This window comes from Kryptolebias marmoratus, linkage group LG22, assembly GCF_001649575.2.
Source record: "Kryptolebias marmoratus isolate JLee-2015 linkage group LG22, ASM164957v2, whole genome shotgun sequence".
Classification (NCBI taxonomy): Eukaryota; Metazoa; Chordata; class Actinopteri; order Cyprinodontiformes; family Rivulidae; genus Kryptolebias; species Kryptolebias marmoratus.
In genome coordinates, this window is record NC_051451.1 from 8,222,053 (window position 1) to 8,247,773 (window position 25,721).

The window sequence follows — 25,721 nt, forward strand, 5'->3', positions numbered from 1 at the left end:
AAGAGAAACTTGCAAACCAGGGGAGTCAGAAACAGGAAGCAGTCCTTCTTCCACAAGATGGTTTGAAACAACAAATTTCAACTCTTCTTTTACCATTTGTTTAGTTACATACAACTTGCAGTGTACTGCTATAGAACACTTAAGTTTGCACTTAAGTTAAAAATATGGGTTGCTATGCTAGACACACCCTCTGCCAAATACCCCCCCAAAAAAAAAAAAAAAAAACTCAAAAAAATCCACTGTCTGAAACTGAGTGAATAGGATTTTAAGAATCCCAGACGAGGCCCCAATTTATGTTACGTCTCCTGGCTCGGTCTAGGGAAAATAAGGGACTAACATAAAAGCTTACAGTGAAATGAGGAGTCAAGTTGGCATTAAAGATGTTTATTTTATGTCGTTTTAATTAGTTACTATTCAGACTGTTAAAACTTTGGAGAGAGCTCAGGCCAACATAACAGACAAAACAACTCTGAAAACAAAATGAAAATTAAACTTACCTAACTCCAATAAAAACAAAAATACAAACACATAAACAGGAGAAAACTAGGATCAAACAAAAAGCCAGCTCTCCCCAACCAAACAGTCTGACGAGGTTTCACAACTGACCAATACACAACAAGGCATTCAAGCCTACACAAACAGAACAGAGGGTATGGCAGACAAAATGGCCAAAAGGCCCTGACATGCAGCTTCACAGCCCTTAAATAGTGTGCAGAGAATTGTTGATTGGATGGAGGCTGAGGAAGCGGCAACCAATCTTGAAGGAGGTGGAGCCTAAAACAGAGCAAGGCATTAAATTAAATGTAAAAATCAAAAACATCCACATTAGGGGGTGTAACACAGGTGAATAGATTAAGTCCTCTACTTGTTGATTCCCTACATGGTATAATCAATCTGTTGTTGACCAATAATTCAATCTGGTGCCGCCTTGCTGATAAAAGCTTATATATGTAATAAGTTGATAAAACATGTCACCATTATTTCATCATCCTATCTGCTACAAGAATTAGCATGAACATGGGTTTAATCACATGTAGGAGTGAAAAGGAAATGAAGGACCTTCTGACAAAAATGCTATAGAAAAAGACAGAATGGGTTTTTATTTACAGTCTGGGCCTTCAGATTATATGGAAACTATAAATGAAATGTTAAGAAAGCAGGGTAAAGACAATGGAAACATTGTTTTAAAAAAATAGAAAAAATGGAACAGTGTGCTTTACTATGCAGAACACAGCAAACTAGAAAAGAACAGATTGTTGATAAAATAAGAGATTCTCTTAATATCACTAGACTTAGACTTGTTCATTGTGGACTTAAAAGTGGGTTGGCTCTGATTGGAAAACACCCAGATGCCAAATGTGAATGTGGATGCACTAAAACAGTCAAGCATGTCCTCCTTGAATGTAAAATGTACTCTCATCCCGGAAAGAGCTTAGATTAGCTGAATCTGGACAGATGGGTCAAAACAGAGAAACTGCTGCAGCATCTACACAGTGTTAGTCTATATAAGATAATGACTTTTGCATCTAGATTGCAAATAGCCTTTTAAATCAAAGCAGATTGATAACAATGAACAGGAGATGGCAGCAATGCTCCACTGATGTGTTCAGCCTGCCTGCGTGCTGCTTGTTGTCTGGAGTCTTGGATCCTCAACAACCAACCATTACAGTGTGAGAGCTCTTTTATACAGCACTGAATAAGGAGATTTTAGTTAAGAACTGCTGTGAGGTGCCCTGATTCAACAGGAACTGAGCCTGGCTGGATGGAAGTAAAAGGAAAAAAGGGGGTGAAAAGGGTGAAAAAAGTGTAACTTCAGATTTGCATAAGTGCTGCAAAAAATCAAAGTTGGAAAATAATTGGACATGCGAAAGATACAGAAACAGATAAATAAATTAAAAAACCTAGAACAATGGATATTTAAAGGTACTTTTTCCATCTGGGCTGCACTGTACAGTCCTAAACATCTGGATTTATTTCTTCCACATCTGCTAGTACACAGGTACATGTTCCAGAGCAACAGGATCATTTACGGCAACTCTGATCCCCTTACAGCTCAGGGTGTTTGTGTGGAATAAAAGTTAAAAACACCAACATATTACAGTATCAAAGATTTAAATCTGCACAGCTGAGAGTGTAAACAATGAAAAGACGAAATGAAGATGAAATGTAGAAACTAATAAAACTTGCATCTGGCCATGTGTCTCCCTGAGCATTTATGATAAGCATGTAATTGTCTAATATTTTCCACCTTGTTGTAAATTATGTGGGAGGCTCACCATCGTGATGCAGAAAAGGAGGTGGACTCGGTACTGAAGCACTCATACTCATTGCCAGTTAGGTTGTAATGAAATAAGGCAAGATGGTTTAAACTTCTGAACTTTATTCCAGCAAATGCTGAGACTCTATTTAATAGAACTCAGTTATCTTTGTGTAATCTTGTCTCTGTCTTTCTAGCACAGTCTTTGTGTAAATCTTAAAACACAAGTTTGTTTGGAACAAGATCAGACACTGCAGGAAGAGAGCCAACAAACTTTCAGTTCTCCTTTTTTTCCTTCTTCTTTTCAGAAAGTTTCTGGCACTGACCTCATGACATCATGCTTTTGAATCTCCATGAAGTTTTTTCTCTGAGTTATCTGAAATGCTCTAGACTCCAGGAATGTGTGATTTGGAGAAGGGGGGGGTCTGTTGGCAAACATGAATCCACATATTTTCCTGCATGTATGTTCAGAGGAGGTGCTTTGCGTTTCCTCCTCCTCCTTTTACTACTGAACACTCCCTCTTCCTGTCTCTCTCGTCTGTTCACATACTCAGAAACTGAGCAGAAGGCGACTTTGTGTTCCACTCGGTCTGATCCTTGGAGCTGCAGCCACTTTTCCGTTTTTGTCCCTAGTTTTTGAGCTTTCAAACAGTAGGATGAGCGACAACCCTTTCCAAGCCAAGATGCAGGCCAGATTAGAGAGGGCCAAGAACATGACTGATGAGGAGAAGCTGTACAGATTTAAAGGGGTGCTGTACCCCACCCTCATGTGTCCTGAGGAAAATTTAAAGTGTCTGGATAACATCAAGGCCAGAGAGGACGACATCATGCTGGTGGCTTATCCCAAATGTGGTGAGTAGCAGCAAAATTCACTCCTGAATAAAAGTGGAAAAGAAAAATAAAAGTTGTGCTTTGACTTCTTATGGCTTCAAATCTGCTGTTTATCCCATTCGCCGTTTAGATTTATGTTTAGATGACCTCAAAAGATTTATTTAGATTTAAAAAAAAACTTTGTTAAAGCTTTCCAAAAAAACACTACAGCAAGAAATCTGTGCTTTTAGACAGTTTGACTTTTAGTTGTAGCTATTGTTAGGTGAATGATGCACAGCTTTTATATGTAGTTTTCTGAAAAGCAGATCTGTAACAAAAGTTGCATCTTTAATTGTTTTTTCTGAGTCCTCTGAGTTGACCCTTGCTTCATTGATGCAAGGTCTGTGCTTAAATGAACGAAAGAGATAAAACACAGCCTTTTTACACATCACTCTGTGCAGAGAAACAGAAAGGACTGTAATCTGCTGTAATCTGTCAGGAGTCTAACCCTTTATCTTTATACACGATATAAATCTTTTTTTTAACCGGCACATCAGGTTCACTGACATGTTTACTGCAGGTAGAGAAAGGCAAGCGTGCGAACTCTGACCTCTGTCCACTTTTCACCTGGTTTTGTCTCATGTCAATGTTCGTGACTCGGCTGAGAGGGAAACTGGTTGGATGAGTATGAATGAAACCACTCACAGGGTTGTAAACGCTGGCGCTTGATCCACTGGATTTTAACATGTAGGAGCTAGCATGAAGGGCAAGCCAAATGGGACATAACTCATGTGCTTTGAAAAGCAGCAACTTTAAAGTGCAGAAGTAATCACAAGATGCTCCGCGATAAGAACACCAATTTGTTAAACATTAACTGAGTTATTTATAACCTTTAAATACTTTAAGTTTTATCAAAGTGAAGAAGGCTAAAATAACAATTAAAGGCCTAGCATTCCTTGAAAAAAAGCATATTGCCTGCTGCCATTCATGCCAGTGTTAAACTAGTATCATCTTATGTTGAGAAATGACAGCGTTAAAGCCATTTTGGTCAAACCGTTGAAATAATGTGGTAATGTGCAATATCACAAGAACTTGTACAATCTTTTTGCACTCTGGCTATTTTTTAGAGGATCACGCTCAGCTAGTACCACTAGGTTCTGCGGTGGCTCGGTGATCTTGTAATCCTGAGGCTGCAGGTTTGTGCCCAGGTTGCATCAGGTCGGCATCTGGCATAAAACAATTGCCAAATCTTCCGCGCAAGTTCACCAGCTGTGGCGACCTCCAACATAAGAGAGCAGCTGCTGCCACACAAAACCTCAATATCTGTAAAATCAACTGAGTGTAGCTGGTTTTGCTTTTTCTTTTGTTTTTTTAAGGTCAGTTGACTGTTGAATCAGGTTGACTCCAAAAGTAAATCAGTTCCAGATGTACATACAATAATTATTTTTGGAAAGTTTCATTAAAATCTTTCCAATGGTTCATGAGATATTTTACTGACGGACAAACCAAATTGACTCTAGTTGGTAATTCGAGAGTTTTAAGCAGAAATGTTACACAATGTGCAGCCCTCAAAGTGTATGTTGGGGGTGATTGTCAGCCGCACCAACTTTTAGATCAATAGCTGTAAAACTGAATGAGTTAAAGCCATTTTTTTGAGGGCTAAGGTCAGTTAGTTTTGGTGGCCATCTTGAATCAGGTTGACCCCAAAAGTTATTCAGTTGCAGATAATAGACAGATAAAAACATTATTGCCTGTCTTTTGGTAGTGGGTAATAATCAGCAATGGGGTTAACTGTGAACTCAAGTCCTGTACTATGAAGCCCAAACCTGTTTGATTCACATTTTGATATAAGCTACAGAAAAACGTTTTCAGTCAGTTATGGGAGATGCAGATAAGCTTACAGTGCACAAAAAAGGGCTTTGAAAACTAACACAAAGGCCTGTTATGTAACCGCCATTACCCTCCCCCACCTGCAATGTAAATATGATTTATACAGTTCACACAAAAGCATAAAAAAGCAAAGTAAACCTTTAATTTTCATATGTACAAAAGAAAAAAATAGGTTTTAAATTAAAGCATTAATTGAAGAAATGCAAGAATAACTCAATAATAACTAAATAATAGCTAAAACTGTCAGAATGTTTAGGTTTATCTAAATAATTACCTGCTTTAAAATAAGTATTCAAAATTTATGCTTTATGACAACAATTTTGATTTACTTCATCTTGACAAAATGTTAAATTAGCCAAAGGAAAACAAGAACTAAAACAACTAACACTGAAAAAAATTAATCCTAATATTTTGTTTACCTCGTACCATTTTCTGATAAAATCAAAGCAAAGAAAAGATGACATTTTTAATATACAGTTGAGCTCACTGTATTTATTCAGGTGCTCTCACAGCAGATGTGTCAAACTCACAAAACTAAACACAGAACCAGAGAAATTCAAAATCTATTCAGAAGTAAATCATGAAGATAATCAAATTTGTGCACTTTGGCAAACAAACCTATTAAAATACTACATGTGAGAGTCCTAACTCTGGGATAAAATGTTCTTTAGCAAAAGCCTGCTGGTTTTTACCCTGAGACACTGACCTCACTTTGCAGAAATTCATAGTACAACACCACATTACACTGACTCCTGAGGGAATATTGTGAGGATTTAAGTTTTTTTTTTTTTAAAGCACTGTGGCGCTCCAGCTGTAATTTCTGTCTCTAAAGTCCCACAATGTGTTCACAGAACTGTTTGTACAGGAAGAAACGTGCAGAATCTTCCTGTGCTGTTCTTGTGGTGCATTTCAGGAATGTGATATGTTTCGGGGGTTTTTTTTTTCTTTTGAGGAAACTTGTCGCACGCAAGCTTTCAGTTAGAAACATGGCCCAAAGACAGATGAGAATCAGGAGGAACGCTAGATTCGCCTGCTCTGCTGGGTGTGCTTTAACAGGGGCCTACGAGGGGAGATATTCATCTGTGTTATGCTACGTATATCCACCCAGTTTAAGTAATGAGGGGCCTCTTTGGAAACAAAAGAAGACCTTGTTTTGGTTGGACAAAAAAGAGCTGCAAGCAGCTAAATGAGACTTAGACTACAGATGAGAGCTTTGTGAAAGTACTATGGGACATAAAAGAATTAGCTTGGATCTTTATTTGAATACCTCCTAAATGCTGCTGCTTTGAGCGCCCTGAACTGTTTTTAACCTTCAATGGGTCCAGTTTTGGCTCTTTTAAGAGAACTGACAGTTTGCTTTTTCATTCTTCTTGTCTTAAAAGGATACTTTTTTAAGACCACAAAATAATTCTCAGTCACTCCTGGAATTATAGCCATGTGGCTCTAATCGATTTTTAAAGAGTCACGCCGCACACTCACACACACACATACAACCAGAATATTTTATAAATGCATGCATCTTTTAAATTAAAAAACTCTCATCCTGTTCGGTGAAACAAACAGTTTCTAAAGGAAAAAGGTAGGATACAATATGATTTTGCAAAACCTTTCTTTGCAAACCCAGGAGGGTTTCTTGGGAGAGGGATATCTGTTATTTTTTTCTCCTAAACCTGTTCCCTTCATGAGCCGATGGATGGATGGATGGATGGATGGATGGATGGATGGATGGATGGATGGATGGATGGATGGATGGATGGATGGATGGATGGATGATAATACAATACAAGTTGATATGATACAGTAAGTTTGTTTGAAGTGAATTCTGATCCAAAAACTGCCTTCACCAAGAAGTCTACAAAAATAATAATTTCAACATGCTCCACTGGTATGATCCAATACACAGTTCCCATTTTAAAAAAATATATGTGAAGATATATGTGAAGATAACAAAGACAGTACTGCATAAGTCAAGCCTTTTGAAATTACCTATTAAAATTAAAATGTTGATAGACGAGAGCACAAATAAAGATTAATAACTGAATCTACAGTTGGAACTTTGTAGTTTCTACCACAAGAATCTAAACGAAGGATGAGTGACTGGTCTTACAAAACCTTTGCCTGTTTCAGCACAAAATGCTCATAAATGTCTCATATCTAATAACTACCAAATAAATGAGCTGAAACAGCATCTTTAACCTCTCTGTCTCATCCATCCTTACCACTTTTTTAGTCTGCGGTAAATGCGTGTGTGCGAGTAAAATGAACTTCTAACTTTTATCAACTCTTAAAGCTCGTGAAGTTTAAAACACTGAAGGGTGGAGAGAAGCACAGACAGAAGAAAGAATGGACGGTATTTATGCATAACATTAGCTTGATTTATATTACCTAAAAAACAAAAAGCGTTTATTTATCTGACTGTATGAGATTGATGTTTTGTTTCTTTTAGGTTCATTTTGTTAACATTCTGCCTTCAATTTAAAAGAATGTTTTAAGATATGTGGCTGGAAATGTGTGAATGTGTCTGTGCTCAGGTTTTAACTGGATGGTTGGCGTGGTGAGGAAGATCATCGCGGAGGGCACGGGGAATAAAAGTGAAGCCAAGATGCCCCCGCTCATTGAGTTTTTCGGACCAGAAATCTTAAAGGTACTCACTTCCTGCGTCTGACCTCAGTTTAAAGCTAAGAGTAAATAAAACATGCATTTTACTGCCAAAATAACAACTTCAATCTGACAGAATGGCTGTTATTGGTGTTCTACCTTTGTCCGAATGGAAAATCTTTGATTTCCACATGTGTTTAACCTCTGCAATTAGTTTTTGTTTGGTTGCCGGTCTACAGCTGCAGTGTTTGTTGATAAGGTGGTTTAGAAACCAGTCTGGCGTCTTTGTTCAGGCTGGGTGAGGCTGATAATGAGGAGGTGAAAGGCTGAAATGTACACATGGCTCGACAGTAAGGCTGCACAACATCAATAGGTTAACATCAGTGTGCACAATAAAGCACTGCTATAAATCTGTGGTTAATAAATTCCAAATGTTCTGCATGTCAGTAACTAATTTGTCCAATTTCTCACTGCCCTTGATGCCCATTTGAGATGGTTGTGATTAAGACGCTAAAGCGAACAGAGAGTTGTGATGACAGAACAGATAAACAAGTACCAGGAAAATGTGGGTTTATCCCTACTGATGTCATCATCTGATGTTGTCATTCTAAAATTCAACAAAATGATCTTAATCACAGATTTTTTAAATCTCTTTAGCCGTGTTTCCATTCAGCTGCCAGGTGAAATCAACCCAAATAGAAAACTAAAGGCCTTGTGTTGTTGGAAAGCATATCACCTGCCATATTTTATGCCAGAGTTTCAGACTAAGACCATCTTACTGTATGTTGAGAAATGATAGAGTTATGGCTGTTTTGGTCAAACTTTGCAAAACAACGTTACGCACCATCTGTTGGTGCTCAGAGCAGAGATGGACAGACTCACTGGCCGACTGATTTAAATCTGCTGATTTTTGCCATTTTAAAAAAAAATCGGCAGTCTGCCATGCCTGTTAAATATTTAGTCAGTTACCAATTAGGGACATGGCTAAAATCTTGTGGGACTTCCAGATCCGGATCCGCCAGTCTGGATCTGAAACTAGTTAGCTGTCTAGCTGGTTAATGGTCGAAAAGCTGTAAAGTATCTGAGTAATAGTATTAGAAAAGAAAAGCACACAAAGGTTATGGTTAAAGTTGAAACAGGAGTAAGAAAGATGTGGTGTGGAATTTCTTAAAGTTAATTTTGTTTGTCTTCGTTTGTCTTCTCAGATGGTGGAGGAGGCCCCCTCTCCGAGGTTTCTGGGGACTCACTTTCATCCCGACAACATTCCCGCCACCTTCAAAGAAAAGAAACCTAAGGTACATTTTAACTGTACCTCTTAGTAGCTTTTACTTTATTATTGTTTGCTGCCTTCATTCTGTTCTTGTCCGGTTTTTACTCTCGTTTTTCATGTTGCTTTGAAATTTGTCTGCAAAAGTCTTCTCCTGTTATTTTAAGTAGAGTAAACTGTATTTTGTGTTGTCTTACAGATGCTGGTGGTCTTCAGGAACCCGAAAGACACTTTGGTTTCGTATTATCACTTCTGTAACAATAACCCGGTTCTGCCATCTGTGAAGTCCTGGGACTCGTTCTTCACTGACTTCATGAGTGGAAACGGTGAGTAAATAACGTAAATATACAGTAGAGTGAAGCAATATAATACAATAGATACAATACCAGGCTGCTTGGTTCAAGTAGGATGTAGGAAAAGATTCTGATTATGAAAAAAGTGGACCCTTGTTAATTAAATTGGACAGCATGTATTTGGATTTTAATTGGGCTTGTTTGTTTTCTGTCCAGCTAGCTTTTTTAAGTGCTAGTGAAATAAATTACTGAAATGGTTGATCTGAAACAGTTTGTTGTTTGTTTCTGTTTTAGACAAACTTGTTTCTGAAAGGTTGGCTACAGAAGCCCTGAAGGGCAGGCAAAGAAAAAAACAGGTTTAGTGGTGAATAATACATTTTATAAGACTTGGAGAAGGTTTTTTGGGGGGGAGGGAGCATGGAAAAAGCTGTCCAAAAATCATCTAAAAGAAACTAACAAAGTTGGGGGAAAATGCTGTTTCGGGTTCTAATTCTGTGCAAAAACAAGAATATTTTTTTCTAATCAGCACCTGTTGGGGCTCAAAATAATAATAATAATGAAAAGGAAAAAGTGTTTGGCTTCCTTAAAAAATTATTTCCCAATAAAGGTTTTTGGAAAGCTTTTATCCACACTGCAAAAATCTGTTTTATCTGCTAAATCATAAAGTGAAGAGAAAAAATACATTTGAGACATTTCCTTTCTTTCCCTTTACTTGTCTTTTGGAGCTCAATAGTTTTTTTCTTCTATTAAAAATCCAATAAATAAATGCATAAATTAAGACTTTCTCCACACCCACTAACATTTTTTTTTATCTGTCAATAAGTCATGTAGCCAAAAGAAAAAAATAAGTTTGGCCAGAATTAGAAATTGGGACATTAATCCTCCAAAAACATTTGTTCCCCTTTTCAAGTCATTAGTTCTCAACTTCACGTTTTTTTTTTTTGTTGTTGTTGTTGTTGATGTTGTTTGTTTTTTTGTACTTTTTTTAATACACTGAGATCTCTTCAAGTTCTTCAAATATTGTTCTCTTTAAAATTCACTTCAGCATATTTGCACTAATTTGGTCTTTTTATGCTGCTCCTAGCTTTTAGCTACTGTTCTGCAACTTTTAGCTAGCCTTTAGCTATTTTTAGCTTTTAGCTGAGTCTTGATGAACACAGAAATGACTGTAATATTGAGACATTGTGCTAAAATTAGGCAAGTTGGTAGCTAAACCCATACTCCTAGCACTAATGAATTGTGCAAGATCTTTCCTTTAAACTTTACCATGAACTACTGGAGTCAACAAAATCTGTCTGTTAGCAAAATATCTCATGAACCACAGGATGGATTTTATTAAAACCTTCAGAAAGTAAATATTTGATGTACATCTGTAGCTGATTCTGATTTTGGAGTCAGCCACAACTAAAAAAAAAACCTCAGCAAATATAAAAATGGCTATAGCTCAGTCAGTTTTACAGATACTGACCTAAACTTATAAATACTCTGAGCACAAAACAGACGGCACAAGATCTTGTAGAATCCAGTGAGATCACACAGGACGTTATTCTGAATATTTTACAAAAACAGCTATAACTCTGTCATTTCTCATCATAAGATGATCTCAGTTTGAAACTCTGACATGAAATGCAGTGAGTGACATACATTTCTTCAAGGTATGCTAGGCCTTGGATTAAATTTTGCCATTTGTGATAATTAGACGTCTATGCAAGATGCTGTTTGTTTGCCCTAGTTTGCCAAACTATGAGAGCGATGCCTAACCCATGAGATGATCCACAGACACGTCATAATCTGTTACACTTCACGAGCAAACCAAGCTGAAGTCATGATAACTTCTCATTTTAAAATAGATATTTGAGTTGAGCCAATGAAGCAAAACAACTGATAAAAATGACAATACTAGGGAAACAACAATCCTCTATATGTCAATAAATAAAAGGGGCATTGAGTGTTGAGTCCCTGCTGCTTCCTGCTCAGCAGCTGATAAGTCTGTTCCTCGTATTTCCTGCTCAGGCAGTTCTGAAGACCCCTTTGCCCCTCAAATATTTGAGAACTTTTAGGTAACCAAGCAAACCAGACAAGCACACATTCTGATTTTGTAATTGTTGTGATGTTGCACTAATCTAAACAGTCATAATATGTTTGGGTTTTTTTGTATTAAACAATATAATGAACAGCATCTCTTTAAAGCCTGAACCCAGTTACAAAGTTGTCACTGCATTTACAGTATTTAGACCTGGCACTTGTTAAAGTAATAAAACAAAGATAAATGAGTGATGACCATAATTTGATACAGTAGGAATGTCTGCATATATTTCATATATATTTCAAAGTGGTCAGCTTGTATTTTAACTGGTGATATGGTCTTTAACTATAGATATTTCTGCGGGAAGAGCTAACAGTGGTATATAGCATCATCTACGTTTCACTTACTAAGTTTGTGATATTATGGTTCTTTTGAATAAAACAAAGTGCTTAATCAAAAACCGAACTCAGCTGTCGGAATAAAGGCAGGATTGTTTAATCTAGCAAACTGTGTTGTCACAATAAATATTCTAACAAATGTGGCAAAGGAGGAGACTGCAACTAACTCAGCTGAGTTAGTATTGCCACGGTAGTCCAGAATAATCAGCAATATGTCTAATATTATTAGCAGTAGCACACTTGTAATTAGAGGCTTATGAAATACACTAAACGTAATAAATTAATCACAACTAATCTTCAAGTAATGTTAGTGGCAGATACAACGATTTGGACTTATTTATGCCACAAAGATGCTTATCATTGCGGCTTGTTTTATTCTTATACCCTACATTTATTTTGAAAAAATATAAAGGATAGTGTCAGGTCATTTTAATTCTTCTCAGATGAGGCTGAGCTTTCAGCTTTGATGCACTCTGGTGGCTCGTGGGATCCTAAACATTTGTGTCACAGTGGCACAGTGGTTATCATTAGAGCTGTCGCCTCCCATCAAAAAGGTCGCCGGATCACTTCCCAGCCTGGAGCCTTTTCTGGTTTCTGAGTTTACATGCTTTCCCTGTGTGCGTGTTTGTTTACTCTGGGTACTCTGGTTTCCTCCCACAGACCAAAAACATGTTAGGTTAAATGGTAACTTTAGGTGTGATGGATAGCTGGATGCTCTGACCACAGATAATGTTGCACTATGGTTCCAATAAAGATAAAATAATCTACCTATAAGTCACAGCTTTGACTTCTAAAGAAGACACTGAACAGCTCCTCTAACCTGTAAACTTTCAGATTAATAAAAAGCTGATCATGTTTGTTTGTTTTTGCAGTTGCCTGGGGGTCATACTTCGATCATGCCTTGGCCTGGGAGAAGAGGATGGACGACCCAGACGTCATGGTTGTCACCTATGAAGACTTGAAACAGGTAGACCCCTCAGATTCTTTGGTGTGAAACTAACGTCTGTTCCGGAACTTCAGCCTTCAGTTTTGAGCCCTGAATGTGTTTGCTGTCCTGCAGGACCTGAGCGCTGGCATCCGTCAGGTCTCCACCTTCTTTGGCTTCACCCTGACGGACGATCAGGTCCAGCAGATCGCAGGAGCGAGCTCGTTCAGCGCCATGAAAGAGAGCTCGACTAATTCCCACGGCAATATGGGAAAAGTCATCTTCAGGAAAGGTGACTCAAACTTTCAGTCAGCCTTTTTTCCTGAAACATTTGAAGCTAATTGTTGGAATAAAAATGTCAGCTCTACCCCTGAGAGGAATAAATGAAACATGGTTCTTAGTGTTACTGTTTTACCTGAAAGAGGAGTAGGTTTGTCCTGATCAGAACTTTTAGGAATGAAACCTTTGCAGAATTTAGTCTGTAAAGTTTAAGGAAATTTAAACGGGATGATTTTAACTTGACGTTCCACAACCAAACTTATTGATGCTTTTCAAAACAAGAGTTAGGCTTTTTCGTAGCTGAAATTATTACAAAAGTAAGTCCCAAATTACTGATGGGCTTTAGTTAATAGTTGATGGATTGTGGAATTTCAGGCAGCTTGAGAAATTTCTAGTTTTTGTTTAGTTTTTTTCTCTGTTTCAGAGACAAATCTATGCACAAACTCCATATTACGGGTTTAAATGTTGGAATGAGAGGTATATCAGGGAAAAGATGTTTGAAAGTAATAAATGCAAGCTGAATTTCCTGAAACAGTTTACTGAAAATAAACAGAGAACCGCTGTTTACCTGTAAGATTTTATTTATTTAATTCTTGCACAGGTGAAGTCGGAGACTGGAAGAATCATTTCACTCCTGAGCAGAGCCGAGAGATGGACGAAGCCTTCAACAAACTTCTGGCAGGAACGAAGCTGGGAGCCAAGCTGAACTACAACCACAACTGTTAATAAGAAACAGGACAGGACGAAGATGAACTAAAGCAAGGCAGAGAAGAGAGCTCGTCAGACTGAGAGAGGTGACCTGATGTTTGCAGCGTCAGTGTTTAAACTTCCTTTGGACAAAACCAGCAGAGGAAACTTGAGTCAAACGTGTCTGAGGGAAAGAACTGGGAAAGAAAACAAATGCATTGTGATCATTTTTAAAATAAAACCAGGGAAATTATTTTGAAGTAAACACTCTACAAAATGGTTTGATAGTTTTCAATGTTTGTTTTTTTAAAGTGAAGTTATTACAAGAAAAATAGGTTTCCCCAAATTTCCAATTTGATTGTTTACCTTTGGTCAGAAATCTGTGAACAAAACTTCAAATCTCAGCAAACACTAAGGAAGAGATCTGTGTGCTGCTGAAAATGACAAATCTATCTGCTTTTAATTCAGTTATCCAGTTAAAAACAAAAAAGCACACAAAAACTAAATATTATGGGGTAAAAATTGAATAAAGATACATTCTTTGTATTTTCCCCAAAATGTCATTTTGATCTTGATTCAAATAAAAGCTTTAAAAGAACTTGGCGGTGTTGCTCAATGATCTTTCTGCTTTAAAGCTGCATGAAATAAAATCTAACCTCTAAATTTGAATGAATGTTTCATACCATTTGTCACCTTTTACACCAGCATTTCTTGGTTCTGTTTGTAGGTTCTTTTCAAAGGAATGTTTAGATTTTTTTTATCAGATATTTAATCTTATTAATCTTTTTTTAATCCAACAAAATGCTTCTGTTGAAGTATAACCAGAATGAATGGTGGTTTCTAATGTTGGGAGTGTATTATTATAGATGAATTGTATTCAATAATTGATTATCATCAGTGTGATCACCTCTTTAAAAGCAGGAGTTTTGTCAGTTTTTCATACAGGTGTGTTATCGCAATGCCAAGATGGAAAGACGTCAGCAATGACCGTAGAGAGCAACTGTTGATGTCCATCATTCTGGGAAAGATTAAATGTAATTTTCAAACTTTTTAGAGTCCATCATTCTACAGAGAGAAAGATTATTCACAAGTGGAAAACATTTAAGACAGCTGCCAGTCTTTCCAGGAGTGGACATCCCAGCAAATTCACCCCAAGGTCAGTCTGTGCAATGCTCAGAAAAATTACAAAAATCCTGAGAGCTCCATCTCAGACTCTACAGGCCTCAGTTAGCAGCTTAGAGGTTAAAGTTCATGACAAAAAATAAATAAATAAATAAAAACGAACAGCTTCTTTTAGAAGGGTTGCAGGAGAAAACCTCCTCTCTAAAAAGAACATGGCAACAACTTTGGTTTGTAAAGTTTCATTTGAACGAACCACAAGACTTCTGGATTAATGTCCTTCGGAAAGATGAGACCAAAGAGATGTTTACCCATAATGCACAGTGTCATGTTTGGAGAAAACTGAACGGCATATCAGTATAATAACCTCGTAGCAACTGTCAGCACAGAGGTGGAAGGCTGGTGATTTGGGCTTGTTTTGCACCCACAGGACCTGGATACCTTGCAGTCATTGAGTCGGCCATGAATTCCCTTGGAGCTCAAATGTGAGACCATTTGTCTGACAGCTGTTATAAAGGATGAAAAATTCCAGTTAAATTTCTAAACACCACCATAAAAATGCTGACTCATTACATGGGACACTGCGTAGTGAAGGAGTGGACAATTCCAGCATAGATAGACCATATCATTTTTATTATGTCCTGATACGTAAAACCAAAGAAAGAGTGTGGACTTTGTTTTCCCCATGACTGTATATGATTCTTAGATCGTTTCTTTTGTGCAGCATTCTGAGGTCGTACTGAACCAGCATCCTTTCAGGACAAAGTGATTCCATCCTGTGACACACCTGATTTGAATGAATGAGTGATTAACGGGCTTCTGCAGAACTTGAAGACCTGTTGATGAGTAGAGAAACATATGAAATAGGATAGTGGCCCTCCAGGACCAGCATTCAACTAAGAGGCTTTAAATTCTTACTGAAAGCTTCTTCTGTCAGCCTAAACTCTGTGGTTTACAGACATGATGGGTTGGGGATTCAGCAGGTAGACAAATGTTGAACCTGCTCAGGCACTGCTGGGATTTGAACCCAGGATCTTCTGTTTACGAGACAGACACTTTAACCTTCTAAGCTACAGTGCCTTATGTTCAAGTAATGTTATTATTATTTACCCATTTATTCACAATTTATCTAATTGTTTTTTACTTTCTACATCAGTTCAAAGTCATTGAGCGAAAGGCTCAATGACTACTGGACTACTGGTCACTATTCCATCCCAGGAACACATAAAAAACAAATAACCATTCACACACATACACAGTGCCAATTATGAGCAATAATTTAATCTAATCTGTATTTTGTTGGACCCATGGACTTATGTAATGTGGAGAACTAGCAGATTTGAAACAAAAAAGACCTGAGCCGAGTTCCAAACCTGGACTGAATACTGAAAAGAATAAAAAGATATGTATTTTTAAGTTGTGTCAGCAAATAATGTAGTTTTTGTCTGAGATGAAATTTGAAAGTTTAACTGAGTTAAATTGGACTGAAGGATTCTGTTTCCAGATGAAGACTTCACAAATCCTTTGTTTTATTAATGTAACTTTATGTTATTGTTATTTTTCTATTGTTGTCTGGGGGACATATTTTATTTTGCCATGTGTCAGACATGACAAATAAATTTGATTCTGATTCAGATTTCTTGCAGTGTCTTAAATTCACCACTATATGGCGCCGTTTCACTATTTGGTGAATAATTATAGTTGTCTTCTGTATTGTTATTGTGTCAGCAGCCAATAAAAAATAAAATCTGGTTATGTACACCTAGACTCCAAAGCTTGTAACTGCAACCAGTGGACCTTTGTTATATTTTGTCATTAATGTATTAATTTATATATGCATGGAAAATGGAACATGGCTCAAATCTAAATTCAAATTTTTCCGTATTTTTTGTAAACTAATTATATTTTAATGATCTGAAGACACGTTTGAGTTCACCTGAAGGCTGGCAGAGAGCTCTGAGAGGTCACGAGTTGGTGAATAAATCATAAACACGGAAAGAAATCTCCTGATTCAATTTAACTTGGAAAGGGTTGACCGGATGTTGTTGCCTTTTCCGCCTGTTTTATTTTGAAAGGGCTGGCCAGATTTCGCTCTCGTTTACAAAACTCCCGTGATGCTCCATTGCCGAACGCGTCACGTGTTCCCTCCTGACCAATCGCGTTGTTGATCGCTCTGTTACTCCTCAGCGATTGGCGGTGCAAAACTTAAAACTACTGTTTCAAACGGTTCTTGTTGACGAGCGCCAGGGAGGACTTCTGTGTGCTCTCAGAGAGGAAACTACACTCTGAATTTATAGTTTATTCTCCATTAAAGTGTTGGGAACCGTAAGCGGATACTTTACAAAGAGAAAGGAGGTGAAGAGTGCTTTATTATTGGGTAAGTTGTTTCTGGTTTAACGGTTAAGTCGACGCTAAGTGTGGCTCGTTCTGTAATTAAAAGTCATTCAGCGGGACGACGTGTTCTGGCTCTCTTATCGTTTTAATGATATATAAATATTAGCGAGAGACTTCGCGCTGAATAATGTTAAGTTTGCTGCCATGTCTTAGTGCTAACTGGAAGTGTACCCACAGACTGGTTTTGGCGGATGAGCTAAACCCCTCTACGGTCTTAAATGGCTTCAAACGTCGGTGGAGCCAAACGGGAGGAGAAGGGAAGGAACATCCAGGTGGTTGTAAGATGCAGGTATGCTGAGGAACAAAACGCTTCTATGCATGTTATCCTCCACAATTACTAGAAATTTTTATCAACGCTATGAATAGATGTCTGATCTTAGCTTCCAATCAGCGTTGCCAGATATACGATAATTTTCGTATTTATTTACAAAGGTTTTAAGGTCTATACGGTATGTGATAAAAATAGTAGTTTTTGTAGTTTCGGCATTTCTGTGCACCAAAAAATCGTTTTTATTCGCGTGAACTTCCACATATCTGGTCCCTTCGCTCGCCATGCCCGCAGCCCCTCTTCCTCACCTGTGCACATGTTCACCAAAAACCAACACACTCCTCACTCCTCATACCCCCAGCCCCTGTCCGACAGAGTGCACACACACACATGCACACTGCTGAGAAAGAGCATACTCGGCACATACTGTAGTTTGGGTCAAAATACAGTATTTTTAAAGCTACAGTACAATTTTTCGTCATTCTCTATCTGGCAACTCTGCTTCCTACAGTAAAGGGCTATTCCACTATTTTTTTTCTGTGTGTGAACCATCTTTGATCAACTCTGGTTTAAAAACTTCAGTACTCAGGCTGCTCCAACCTAAACTAAATTATTTTAGATTATAAGCATAAATTTTAAACACACTGTTTGTTATTTGTAAAACCTTTTATTCTGTTGTAGAAGACCAAAAAGACTGATTTTCTGCTTCTGCTTTTTTGTGGTGTTGACCACACTGGAACTAGTCTAGTTTTAAAAGCTAACATGTAGACTGCTCAAACCTGGATTACATTTATCTATAGGCTACTAAAAACGTGCATTTTACAGCAGTTTGTGAAACCCTAAATTTATTTGTGAAAGGGGGAAAAGAGGATTGTTGTTTTGTTTGTTTTTTTTGACACCTGGACCACATTGGGACAGGTCAGGTCTTAAACATTTAACTCTTTCAAAGATCACAAACTCCAGTTTTAAAGAAATTGCTCTTAGTGTAGAATTAGTCCACATTTTAACAGTTTTACGTCACTAAAAGTTTGGAATAGCATTTATCAAGCTGCCGATGAGAGGCTGGATCTGAGAGCTTCATCATGTTTCAGTACATATCTGTGCATAAGTGTCATAATGTTAACTTGGCAAATAACCAATTTTAAATTGGATTTAGCTCTTTACCAGCAGCTCATCACAAAGAAACATTGTTTTCTTTTTTCCACCCTACTGAATCAATAAGATATAGTAAAGATATGATTAGTCACATTGGTCAGGATGTACTTTAAAATTTGAAGAAACAAGACAATCACATCCTTGGGAAAAAGTGTCTAGTCTTAATCAAAAGTATCTGATAGTTTTATTGGTAAAGTAAAGAAAGATGACAAACCAAGATATAATTGCCTTTTGGGCCCCCAAAAAATCTATCTAAAAAGGTTAATTTTGACGTCAAAAAGCTGTAAAGGGTAGTTTGTTGTTGTTGTTTTAAACTAAATTAAAAGTATTATACTGTTCAAATTTGTAGATTATCAAAAAAATGGATCACACTGGCATTCTTAAGAAAACTTCTAAAGTTTTAAAGCACCTTTCTTACTATTTGACCTTTTATTTTTCTGTTTTTGTTGAAATGTTTGACTTGCTACTCCTGCAGCTTTGAGAACAAGCTTGGTAATAATCTGCTGTGACCTTTGGTAGCAGCCATGCTTTTGTAAATGTTTTGCATGGAAAAGTTGCAGTTTTTCAGCTAAATTGTAATTTGGTTTCATTTAGTAAACAGTGATCCAAATGTCTTTAACTTTTTGCACTATCTGGGATTATTTTGCTTGCCAATGATGTAACTAAGATCCTTTCTAAACGCTGTTGTCCTTTATGTTGCAGACCTTTCAACACTGTGGAGCGCAAGTCATCTTACGGCGTCATCGACTGCGATCAGAACAGGAAGGAGGTGGTTGTCAGGACAGGAGGCATGAACGACAAGGCCGCACGCAAAACCTATACCTACGATATGGTGGGTTCAAGCTGGGATAATGTTTTTAAATGTCTTGTTGAGGCACGTGGCTCCGGAGGTAGGAGTTCATCCTGTAACTGGAGGGTTGTCAGTTTGAGCTCCTGCTCTGTCCGTCTCAGTCGTTGTGTCCTTGGGCAAGACACCTCACCTGCCTTGCCTGCTGGTGGTGGTCAGAGGGCTCGGTGGTGCCGGTGTGATGACAGCTTTACTTCTGTCAGTTTGCCCCAGGGCAGCTGTGGCTACAATGTAGCTCACCACCATCAGTGTGTGGATGAATGACTGAATGTAGTGTGAAGCACTTTGGGGTCCTTGGACTAGATAGAGCGCTTTAAAAGTGCAAGCCATTTACCATTTGTTTTTATCCAAAAACAAAAAAACAACCCAAACTGACTAGACTTTATTGGAATGATAATAAATCAATACATTTTGGAATTTGTTGACACTAAACCTGGGACTACTATGACAGATGGTTGCTTTCTCACTGAACAGTTTCTCTTCTTTCTTTCAGGTTTTTGGTCCAGCAGCCAAGCAGATCGACGTCTACAGGAGCGTCGTTTGTCCCATTCTGGACGAAGTCATCATGGGATACAACTGCACTGTTTTTGCGTGAGTGTCTCTGTCCTTGTGTCTTTATTTACTGACATATTTAATAGATTCATTTTTGGTTTGAACCTTTTTCTTTTATTTAAAGCTACGGTCAGACTGGAACAGGAAAAACTTTCACCATGGAGGGAGAGAGGAGTCCAGACGGGCAGTTCACCTGGGAGGAGGTGAGTTCAGTCTGGTAATTATGGGATGTTTTCGCATGTGAGGTTGTGTTTCTGTCTGTTGGCAAAATATTTCTCGAACGACAAACTCTGAAAGTAACACTGGATGGAAATCTACAACTGATCAACATTTGGAGTCCATCCAGTTCAAGATGGCTGCCACAACTAATCAGTCCTAAACAAGACAAAAATGGCTATAGCTCAGTTAGTATCGTTTGAAAAGATTTCCCATGTTTTGTGTGTTTTAGGACCCGCTGGCCGGTATCATCCCTCGAACTCTACACCAGATCTTTGAGAAGCTCACCGAGAACGGCACAGAGTTCTCCGTCAAAGTCTCGCTGTTGGAGATCTACAACGAGGAGCTGTTCGACCTGCTCAGCCCCTCCGAGGACGTCAGCGAACGGCTGCAGCTGTTCGACGACCCCAGAAACAAGGTAGACGTCAAGACAGAGGAGGTCCGTGTCCGCCGGTGGTCGTCTGTTTTCTCAGTCATGCGTTTGTGGTGCAGCGAGGCGTGCTGGTCAGGGGCCTGGAGGAGGTGGCGGTCCACAACAAAGACGAAGTGTATCAGATCCTGGAGCGAGGATCAGCCAGGAGGAGGACGGCGTCCACGCTCATGAACTCCTACTCCAGGTACAGAAGAACCCCACATCAACACGACGATGGAAACTAGAGTTTGTTGTAGTTTACATGTCTTCTTTATTTTGTTGCAGTCGCTCCCACTCTGTGTTTTCCGTAACGATCCACATGAAAGAGATCACTCTGGAAGGAGAGGAGCTGGTCAAGATTGGAAAACTCAATCTGGTGATTTTACTTTATCTTTAACGAAACTGTAACAATGACTTGAATAAGAAAGAGAAAATACTCTGTGTTTATCATAACAATAACAATCTCCATACTTTCAAGTAGGGGTGCAGGAAAAAGCAGATTCTATAGAGAATCGCAATTCCTAGTCCTGGGAATTCTGAATCAATTCAAAATGCTCAAAAATCGAATTTAACGTAATAATTAATACAATTTGAGTGATTGATAAATCAGAGTTCAGAAGTGTTTTTGTGCAGACTTCCACAGACTGACATTTTGTTCAATATATAACAAATATAAATGCACTTTGGTTAAGATGGCAAAGTCTATTTTTTATATATATATATATTCAAAGAATTATTCAAAATATAATTTTACAAAAACCTTTGACTGAAAATAAAAATCAGACGTTAGGTCTAGTGCATATGTTTTGTAAATATCTAAAACTTTACCTCAAAATAAAATAGACTAACCAAAGTGCATTTATATTTGTTATATATTGAACAAAATGTCAGTCTGTGGAAGTCTGCACAAAAACACTTCTGAACTCTGATTTATCAATCACTCAAATTGTATTAATTATTACGTTAAATTCGATTTTTATATATATGTGTATATACAGTATATGAATATGTGTGTATATGTGTGAATGAATGAATGACAAAAAGCCAGGCAGCTAATCTAACCTAATACAGGTAATTTAAGTTGGAGAATTTTGTGCACAAACTTATTTTTAAATATAATGTTTTTGCTACTGTTGATACAGTATGTAACCTTGTAGAAATAAATGTTCTATTTGTTCACACTGTCTTTTCCTCTTGTCAATCACATAATATAGAATCTCTAGACTGTTTGAATAGAAAAAATTTGATTCTGAATTGAATTGTGACTGTAATGTTTTGTGTTGTAAAACAACACAAAGATAGATAAGATGAGCCGGTTCTGATCATCAGGCTTGTTTCTTTTAATCCGTTGATAAACATTATAGCTACACATAACTGTAGAAGCTACCGTTGTGTACAAACACCAACTGGAACGCGTACTGAATCAATATATTACAGTGACCCTAAAAATTGGAATCGAATCAAGTCGCTAGACACTGAAAAATTAGCATTTCTATTTTCAAGGTGGATCTTGCTGGAAGTGAGAACATCGGGCGTTCAGGTGCTGTGGACAAACGCGCTCGCGAGGCGGGAAACATCAACCAGTCTCTGCTGACGCTGGGCCGCGTGATCACAGCTCTGGTGGAGAAGAGACCGCATGTCCCGTACAGGTCAGTCTGCAGAAAACGAGACTTCATGCCCTGTACAGAGGGGTGTTCCAGGAAGTGGCTCTGAGTTCAGTGAAACCACATCTTTTCTGTTTCAGAAGGAGATGTAAATATAGGCAATGTGTCCTTGCTGCCTTTCATATCAGAGTTTTAGACTAAAATCATCTTTTGCTTAAGTTTTAGCCAAACCTTATAAACTAAAAATATTGCACACAAGTTATTTTTATGTTCAGAGTATCTTTTGGGAATGAGACTTGGCTCCTATCACTCCAAATTTTAGCTTAATATATATCACTCAGGACAAACATTTAACGTAAAGAGGAACTCTCCATTCAGTGTCCTGTAATCTACTTTGATTAATACAATCCTGACAAAACAGACTTTTATGAAGAAGAAATTTAATAAACAGTTTGTTTGTTTTTTAACTTTAAAGTTAGTAAATATAAATTAGTGGTGTTTTCAAGATATTATTTCTTGTTTGACATAAATGGCTCCCTTTTTTTTTATTTATTTTTTTTACTTTGCTTCCTTCCTTCCCCAACATGCCTGAAAAATGAAAATATTTGCGTCGCATAACAATTCAATGTTTAATTTTACTCAACAGTGCTGTTTTCTGGGCAGTAGTCACCAGATGAATGTTTTTATCATCTGAGAAACGCGTAGTGTTTCTTGAGTCCTCTTTAGGTTCGTGTCAGCAGGCTGTGAGTTTTGGTTAATGATGTTCGCTTGTCTTTCACAGAGAGTCCAAACTGACCAGAATCCTCCAGGACTCGCTGGGAGGGCGTACAAAAACCTCCATCATCGCCACAGTGTCTCCTTCCTCCAGCAACCTGGAAGTATGTCTCTGTGTTTGTTCATGTCAACTTTTTTTTTTTTTACAATGAAACTTAAGTATTCTGGTTATGTAAACTTATTCCTAAAGAACAGATTAACGTTGCTTTTCTGTGCTTTTGCAGGAAACTTTGAGCACGCTGGAGTACGCCAGCAGAGCCAAGAACATCATGAACAAACCTGAAGTCAACCAGAAACTCACAAAGAGGACTCTTATTAAGGTGAAATGTTGATTTAGACTCTTCAGGCTCTGCTTTTAGTTTTTCTTTGCACTTTAAGAAGTTAATATTGAGCACTGATGCCTGCATAGACTAATGCAGAGGAGGCACCAGACAAAATAAGTGGATGACTGTTTTAATAATGTGCTTTGTTAATAGATCTAGGATCTATTTTTGTGCATTAGAACATTAAACCCAACAGTGATGCTGTTTTTTTCTGACTGTTCAGGAATACACTGAGGAGATTGAGCGACTAAAGCGCGACCTGGCTTCTGCCAGAGAAAAGAATGGCGTTTATTTGTCTACAGAAAACTACGAGTAAGAAGAGAGGGGAAATTTTCATCTCTTTTCATATAAAAAAAATGGGATTTTTTTTTTTTCGTAATTATGGAAATTTATGGATATTTTTTATCTTAATCTCTTGCTGCTGCTCGTCTTTAATATAAATTTTTTTTTTTTTTTTTTTTTTTTTTTTTTTTTTTTTTTCAGGAACATGATGACTCAGCTCACCACCCATGAGGACCAGATCACAGAATACATGGAGAAGATCAGCGTCATGGAGGAGGAGCTTAAGAAGGTGCCGCCCCCTTTCTGCCGTCATTCCAAACCTTTAAGTTTGTGGGTTATATTGTGTCTGTATATCTGCAGCTTCACGCTTTGCACCTACAGCCGTGCTTCAAATAAACGAAGATAAATGAGCTGACGAGCACAATTATCCTCTGCTCCCCCCTGCAGGTGACTGAGCTGTTTGAGGACAGTAAAACCAGACTGGAGCAGTGCACTGTGGACCTGGATGAGAAACAGCAGAGGTATTTTATCCCAAACAGCAATCCTGCAGCCGGCGGCAGATCTCAGCCTCTAAGTCTCGTTTGTCTGGTGGTTTCAGGCTGGAGGAAACGAGCCGAGACCTACAGCAGACTAAAGAGAAGCTGATCCAGGAGGAGTTCGTCTGCTCGGAGCTCACATCAGTCCACGAGTCTCTGTACAACACAGCTGGACAGGTACGAACGCAAACAACAAATGTGACCCTAACAGGCATGGGCCAACTTCAAGGTATACCACTGTGTTAAAACCACTACATTCTATAACTAGTGTTGTAGAAAAAAACGATTATTACTTCAATACTTTAATATATTTAAGAAATAAAAAGAGTCATAAAAAATTTTTTTGACTGAAAGTTTCGTTTGGCCCTTCTACACGGGCTCTAAAGGTCCCGGCTCCACTCTACTCGGCTCGCTTTGCGCACGTTTCCACCGGCATTTTTTCGAGGCCGGCTCTGCTTCTTTGGGCTCTCCTTCGGAGTAGGGCCAGCCCTGCTTTGATTGGTGGTGCTAGCTTAGCTCCTGTTCACTCATTGGTCGTGGGTGTGGCCAGATGCAAGCATAAAGAGCGAAGGTAGGAATATACACAACAGCGTTAGCTTACCCTGCAACGTTTATGTCGTCTGTCCCCCAGCTGAAGGCGCTGTAAAGCCTGAAATCTCGGGCGGATAACAGCTGTCCTACTCCGCGCAACAATCGCGGCATCCAGAGCATTTCTTCCACTGCGCCTCTCTTCCTGAAGTCTCAGGAGAATCCCCATAAGTTTAAAAAACAGCAACAACACAGGGCCAACGTTGTCCATGGCGCCATTTGTGTAAACAACGAAAGCGCTAAGTTTTTGTAGCGCCTCCACCCCGCCCCCTGCAACACGAGGAGGCGTTCCTCTGCTACCGACCAAACTGGCCGGTGTAAACGCGATGCATTCTTTATAGAGCCGAGTAGAGTGGATTAGAGCAGGACTTCTGAATTAGAGCCCGTGTAAAAGGGGCAATTGTTGACAGATTATTGTAATCGATTGGGTCGAACAATCACAGCAGCCTTAGTCGTCTTTTCTGGAATTCATGTTTCATGATGCACATTTTGTTTACTGTGCTCTACTGGGAATAAAATATGGGTTTCATTATTTATTTGCTTATTTATTTGAATGGGGTTGTGTTTGTGAAACGTCCTGATGGGATGTTTCTCCTTTTTGCTCCGGGGGACTTGACTGAACGGCCGAACTCTCCTCTCGTGTTTCAGCTCCTGAGTACCGTCGACACCAGCACCAGTGACGTGTCGGGTCTCCATGACAAGCTGGACCGCAAGAAAAAGGTCAAAATAAAAATATTATCACATCGATCTAAAATATAATTAAATTTCTACCATTTCCTGAAGGAACGTACATTACCAACTTGCTTTTATGCCTGAGTTTTAAAGTGGCAGCCATTTTGAATTGGGTTGACTCCAAAAGCTAATTAGTTATAGATTTAAAAATAAAAACTAAAGATGTGTTAGGGATTTTCCGGGGGGGAGAGTTGTCGCAGCGGCAAATAAGTTCAAAATTAAATGCATTAAAAACAAACAACATCAGCTGTAGATGTCCATTCAGTGGTTATGATGGTTCATGAGGCAGTATTTTGTTGACGGACACCACAGAGATGGGTGGTTTAAAAAAAGTCAATTTTGGATTAACTTTGAATTATTTTGCCTCTAGACTGAGTGACAGACACAAAGACGTGATCATTTTAACTTAGTGTCAGTCGAATTTAGAGTAGATAATGAAGGGCATCAAGTAATTAATAATGTAACTCAGTGGTTCCCAAAGATTTTCTT

At 38.3% G+C, this 25,721-nt stretch overlaps 2 protein-coding genes and 1 non-coding gene across 4 annotated transcripts in view; 2 read left to right on the forward strand and 1 right to left on the reverse strand.

The window, feature by feature from the left end:
* Positions 1 to 2,787: 2,787 nt before the first annotated feature.
* sult6b1 (sulfotransferase family, cytosolic, 6b, member 1) lies at positions 2,788 to 14,028 on the forward strand. The gene is made up of 7 exons (XM_017434259.3): positions 2,788 to 3,109; positions 7,489 to 7,601; positions 8,761 to 8,850; positions 9,022 to 9,148; positions 12,412 to 12,506; positions 12,600 to 12,756; positions 13,345 to 14,028. The coding sequence occupies exons 1-7, from the start codon at positions 2,914 to 2,916 to the stop codon at positions 13,467 to 13,469; spliced, it is 903 nt and encodes a 300-aa protein (XP_017289748.1). The 5' UTR covers positions 2,788 to 2,913; the 3' UTR covers positions 13,470 to 14,028.
* A 1,527-nt stretch (positions 14,029 to 15,555) lies between these two features.
* On the reverse strand, positions 15,556 to 15,629 carry trnat-cgu. Its single transcript has one exon. It is a non-coding gene; the product is annotated as a tRNA-Thr (tRNA).
* A 1,147-nt stretch (positions 15,630 to 16,776) lies between these two features.
* Positions 16,777 to 25,721, forward strand: part of kif11 (kinesin family member 11) — a 13,244-nt gene continuing 4,299 nt past the window's right edge. For both annotated transcript variants that reach the window (XM_017434262.3, XM_017434264.3), the window contains exons 1-16: positions 16,777 to 16,926; positions 17,121 to 17,232; positions 19,069 to 19,198; positions 19,707 to 19,804; positions 19,890 to 19,968; positions 20,214 to 20,399; positions 20,474 to 20,598; positions 20,679 to 20,769; positions 21,897 to 22,042; positions 22,779 to 22,875; positions 22,996 to 23,091; positions 23,318 to 23,406; positions 23,578 to 23,665; positions 23,824 to 23,897; positions 23,975 to 24,089; positions 25,149 to 25,220. In XM_017434262.3, the coding sequence (XP_017289751.1) occupies positions 17,162 to 17,232; positions 19,069 to 19,198; positions 19,707 to 19,804; positions 19,890 to 19,968; positions 20,214 to 20,399; positions 20,474 to 20,598; positions 20,679 to 20,769; positions 21,897 to 22,042; positions 22,779 to 22,875; positions 22,996 to 23,091; positions 23,318 to 23,406; positions 23,578 to 23,665; positions 23,824 to 23,897; positions 23,975 to 24,089; positions 25,149 to 25,220 (1,557 nt within the window). In that variant the 5' untranslated portion in view covers positions 16,777 to 16,926; positions 17,121 to 17,161. The remainder of the gene's footprint in view (positions 16,927 to 17,120; positions 17,233 to 19,068; positions 19,199 to 19,706; positions 19,805 to 19,889; positions 19,969 to 20,213; positions 20,400 to 20,473; positions 20,599 to 20,678; positions 20,770 to 21,896; positions 22,043 to 22,778; positions 22,876 to 22,995; positions 23,092 to 23,317; positions 23,407 to 23,577; positions 23,666 to 23,823; positions 23,898 to 23,974; positions 24,090 to 25,148; positions 25,221 to 25,721) is intronic.